General features: G+C 54.3%; 1 protein-coding gene across 1 annotated transcript in view; it reads left to right on the top strand.

Annotated features, from left to right (window-relative positions):
* The first annotated feature begins 241 nt into the window (after window positions 1–241).
* Window positions 242–4,972, top strand: part of PROK1 (prokineticin 1) — a 5,631-nt gene continuing 900 nt past the window's right edge. The window contains exons 1-3 of the mRNA XM_008638021.2: window positions 242–306; window positions 2,670–2,760; window positions 4,618–4,743. Of these exons, the coding sequence (XP_008636243.2) occupies window positions 242–306; window positions 2,670–2,760; window positions 4,618–4,743 (282 nt within the window). The remainder of the gene's footprint in view (window positions 307–2,669; window positions 2,761–4,617; window positions 4,744–4,972) is intronic.

Raw genomic sequence — 4,972 nt, 5'->3', positions numbered from 1 at the left:
CCCCTCACGCAGGCACCGTGCCCGGATTCGGGAGGACCCGCAGCAAACCCGCAGCCCCAAACCAGCCCGCCCCGCCTGTCCGTTTTCCCGCAGAGCACGCGGCACAGTTGCGATATTTGGGTTTTTTCCCTTCCTTTTCTCCACTTTATCCTCCTGAGCGTGGCTGAGTTGTGTCCCCTCCCTCCACGCAGCACCGCCCGGGATTTGTAGAGCCCAAGGGAACTCAAGTGCGCTTTTAACGATGCTCCTGTACCCCCTCCCCGGCCAGAGCATCCTCTCGCAGCTGGACCACGGCGGGGGATGCAGGTTTGGGGATGCAGGGACACGAGGATACGGCCGGGATCAGCACCCCCATCCTCTCCCCATGGAGCACAGAGGTGTTAAAAGGGACTCTCAGACCAGTTTTCCACTGAGGACCCCCCCAAAAACCGCGTCGTGCCGGCAGCGGGCGGTGGGAGGGGATTTATGGGGCAGCCCCGGGAGCCCGCGGCACTGAAATGAGGCAGCGCCCGGCCGCGGATCTCGGCTTGTCAGCTCGGGAAATTAAACTGATATTGAAGGGGGAAGCGAAGTGCAGCAGGGTTTTGACTTTTAAATTTTTTTTTATTGGACTTTTCTTTCTCTGTGGTCAAGCTGCGCGCTCAAAGGGTTTCCAGGGGCTTCCTGCTGCACCCCAGCCCACGGGAATGGCTTGCAATGAAATTGCCTTTGTTTTGGGGCTTTTCTCCCCACTTCTGAGAGGCAACACAGGACACAAATAATACAAATACAAGCACAAATACAAATACAGATACAAATACAAATACAGATACAAATACAAATACAAACACAAATACAAATACAGATACAAATACAGATACAGACACAAATACGAATACAAACACAAATACAAATACAAACGCAAAAACAAATATAGATACAAACACAAACATAAATACAAACACAAATACAAATACAAATACCCCTCTGGAGACACGGGCCTCCCCTCTGTCCTGTCAGCCCCTTGGCAAGGAAACCTCTCGAGCACAACCACTCCCGAGCCATTCCCGGCTGCGGGATTTCTGCCAGGAGAGATTTTGGATTAATTAATTCAAGCCCAGGTCGGGGACACTTCAGTGGTGCAGCTCTGCATGGAAACCTGGGCTGGGCTGGGCTGAGGGCAGGGAGTGCTGGGGCTGGTTTTGACTCATTCGATTGGCAATTCAGCACCAGATTGATTCTCAAAAAAACCCCAAACAGCAACAACAAAAAACCAAAACAACACCAAAAAAAACCCCAAAAAAACAAACCAAAACAAAAAATACCCAAGAAACACCAAAAAAACCCCAACAGAACAAACCAACCAGCCAACCAACCCCCCAAAAAACCAGTAACAACAACAAAACCCAAACAAACAAATAAAACCACCACAAGAGCCTGATCAAACCCATATTTCAATGCCAAACCATCACCTCGGACCACGCTTCCCGGACAGGGCTGCTCCTGATCCCAGATTTGTCCCTGTGCACTGGGTCCAACAGGGACCAGCCCCCAAATCAGCCTCGGGGTGTTGATTCCTCAGTGGGAAAAGCCAAAGGAGATTGAATTCCAAATGCTGGAAAGGAGTCTGAGACCCCAGGGCTGGAAAAATCTGTCCTGCTGGGTGAGAATCCCAAACCCAGCTTTCTTTTGGGGTGAAAAAAACAGAGTTTTATGTCCTGCCCTTGTCCTGAGAAGGGTCTGAGGCACCATCTGTGCCCCAGGCAGGCCTGGGAGCTTGGTCTGGGCAGTCCCAGCCGAATCCAGGATCCAGGATTTGACTGTGGAAGCACCCAGGTGTTGGCCATGGAAGGGTATTTCGATTTTTCTTTGTTATTATTTTTTACTTATGATTAAAATAAACCCTAAAAAGGATTAACCTTTGTATTGCTGGGCTCCCAGAGGGGCTCCATGGGATGAGGAGCGGGGTGAGGAGTGGTCCCAGCTCCATGGGGACGTCCCACGGCCGAGGCTGCAGGAATTCCTTCCCTGTGAGCTGCAGTGAGTGGTTTTGTTTTGAGGCCCCCCAGCCTTGAGCACATCGGGATGTTCTCCCTTGCATCCTCCCAGGATGCACGGATTTAAAAAATAAGCTGATCATTCCACCTTTTCCAGCTTTTCCAGCCTTTTTATTCCCCCGTGCTCCCAGGAGCAGCTCGAGGTCGACGCGTTGTACTTCAAGCCATAAATCAACATATTTATACGTGATATTCAAATTGAAACACACCCTCAGTACTAAAAAAGACATTTTCCCCTCTCTGCCTCCCTTTATGCTCCCAAATAAATGCAGCCAAGCCTCTCTTTCTGTGGGATATTTGTCATGGAGCCACGCTTTTGGCATGCTGGGCTCTGACGAGCCAGGGAGTAACAACTGAACTTCATTCTTTGGTTTTCTTTCTGATTAAAAAAAAATCACAGACCCTTCATGAAATTCTCCCGTGCACCCGGCAGGAATAAACACGGATATCGAGGTGTGCCTGGAAAATCCGGCTGCGGTGGAAAATCCCCCTGGGAGGTGGATGAAGGAGGGAGGGAGGGAGGTTTTATCCCTTCCCGGTGGTTTTTTAACCTGTCTTTGACACCGTTTGAGATTCAGGTCTCATCTGCTCCTCCCGAGCTCATCCCGGGGGAAAACCCGCAGGGTTATAAAGGGTGGGAGGCCGGACCCTGCGGCTCCTGCGCCTCCTCCTGCTCCTCCCCCGCTGCCCCTGCGCCGTCCTCACCGGGCTGAGTCCTGCTCCCGCTGGTTCGCCCTCCTCGCTTCGGGGAGGAGCACAGGGACCGCTGATTTTCTTCATTTTTCTTCATTTTTCTTCGTTTTTCTTCGTTTTTCTTCATTTTTCCTCCGTTCGTGGCTCATTTTTCCGACGCGTGGATGCTGCTCCCGCTGTCCCAGCCCCAGCCCGTGAGGGTAAAGCCACACCTCGCTCTTCTCCTCCTCTCGACACCGTGTCAGAAATGGGCGATTTCCGGACGTTTTCCAGCACGGGAAAATTAATAAATCTTTATTGGCGTCTCTCTGAGCATGTTCCCGACTGGGACAAGGGCTCAAACACCTCAGATTTTCCTTCTCCCTCCCAGATTAAATCATTCAAAGAGGTGGGAGCTGTTGGAACACCGAGGGCAGGTGGATGCTCACCCTGTCCATGGACTCGGTGTTCCCGAGCTGGACCGAGGGTGGTGCTAAAGGCGAGTTTCGGGGACAGAATCCAGGTTTTGCTGGTGCTTCAGGAGCCTTGGCGTTGGTCTCAGCAGGGCTGAACCCCCCTCTTTCCTCGAGGAGTGAAAAATCTGTTTAAAACCAAGGCAGAGTTTTCCATCCCGCTGCCTCCCAGCTTTTCGCAACCTGGGGGAATTTCCTTGCTGACTTCAGCTGGCTCTTAGCTCCTCTTTTCCCTTACAGCCAGAGCTGTTTCCTTCCAGCCTGGGGTGGTTTTGGCTGCATCTCCCCAACCCCTACAGACCCCGGAGCTGCAGAGCTGCAGGCTGTGGGATCCACCTCCATCCAGGGCCAGACAGATCCAGCAGCTCCTTAAATGATTCCCAAGGCTTAAATGGCTCCTTTTGAGGGAGGGAAGGGGTTGGATGTGCAGCTCCCTGGTTGCCTGCAGCCCCCTGAGCTTGCACGTGAGGGAGGGTCCCTCATTCCTGGGATCTGGTTTTTGACAGAATTTGGGGGTTTCAAGGGGATTTGTATGCTCAAGGAGAATCAGGGAAAGGGAAGGCTCCATAAAATCCCCTTTTTGCCACCCTGTTAGAGCTGCACCACAGAAATTTTGCTTTCTGGTGGGTTTTCATGCTTTTTCCCCCAGCTGAAATTCCCACAGCTCCTCATCCATGATGGGTTTGTGCTGGGAGCTCCGGGAGAGAGGTGCCCTGAGGAGAGGTGACCCCAGGGATGTTCGAGAGAATCCCACCAGTTCTCCTTGTGCTGCCAACCAAGCGTCAGACAGAGGGGTCAGAGAAGGGTTTGGGGGTGCCATGAGCCCCTCTGGTCACCCTGGGGGGCACAATGGGACCTGCTTCGTGCTCAGAGTGCCCCCATCCCCCTCTTCCCAGCACTTTCATGGACTCCCAGGCGAGGTTTTGAGCTGGGGCAGCGTTTGCATCCGTGCCTCAGTTTCCCCATTCTCGTTCCCCAGAGTTTTGCACCTGCCTGGGGTGGGAGAGGCCGAGCTGTTGGAATCGCTCTGCTCCCCGTTAGCAATGGAACAAAAGCCCTGGGAGCGGGGGATACTGAGCAGGTTTCACAGGCTCAGCCGGGCCGTATCCCTGGAGGGAGGATGGACAATGAGTTCACCCCTCGCTGCTTCTGCTCTCCCTGGGCACCAGCACGGCTTTCAGCTGGGCAGCTGCGAGCTTTCCCTGTGTCCCCCCCATCCCTGTATCCACGAGGAATTTCCCCTTCACCCCACAAACCTCAGCACCCCAACCCAACCCCTGCTATGCCCCACAACTCCCACCTCAACCCAAAACGGGACAGCTGGGAACCCCCCTTTATGTTAAATCCCCAGGAGGGATTGCCCCCAGCAGCTCGGGGCTGATTTCTCCATTAACCCCCCGAAAAGAGGGATAACGATGCTTTTCCCTCCTCCCCAGCCCTGCCAGCGGGACCCTCCGTGCGGCAGCGGGATCTGCTGTGCCGTGAGCCTGTGGCTGCGGGGGCTGCGCGTCTGCACCCCCCTGGGGCAGGAGGGGGACGAGTGTCACCCCTTCAGCCACAAGGTACCACCCTGGGGAGGGGAAAGGGCTGGGAAGGGGCTGGGAAGGGGGCTCTGAGCTCCTCACACCGGGGGAAAGCTCCATAAAGCCCCGCGTGAGGAGGAATTGGTGTGGAGAGCTGGGAGTGCAGTGAGGAGGAGCTGGGAGTGCAGCTGATGCCCGGGACACCGGCGCTGCTGCAGGGACGCTGTCGTGCCTCTGGAGCAGGAATTCCAAGGGAAAACTGCTGTGG

This window comes from Corvus brachyrhynchos, unplaced genomic scaffold (genome assembly GCF_000691975.1).
Source record: "Corvus brachyrhynchos isolate BGI_N302 unplaced genomic scaffold, ASM69197v1 scaffold67, whole genome shotgun sequence".
Classification (NCBI taxonomy): Eukaryota; Metazoa; Chordata; class Aves; order Passeriformes; family Corvidae; genus Corvus; species Corvus brachyrhynchos.
This window is presented reverse-complemented; position numbering and strand designations above follow the sequence as displayed.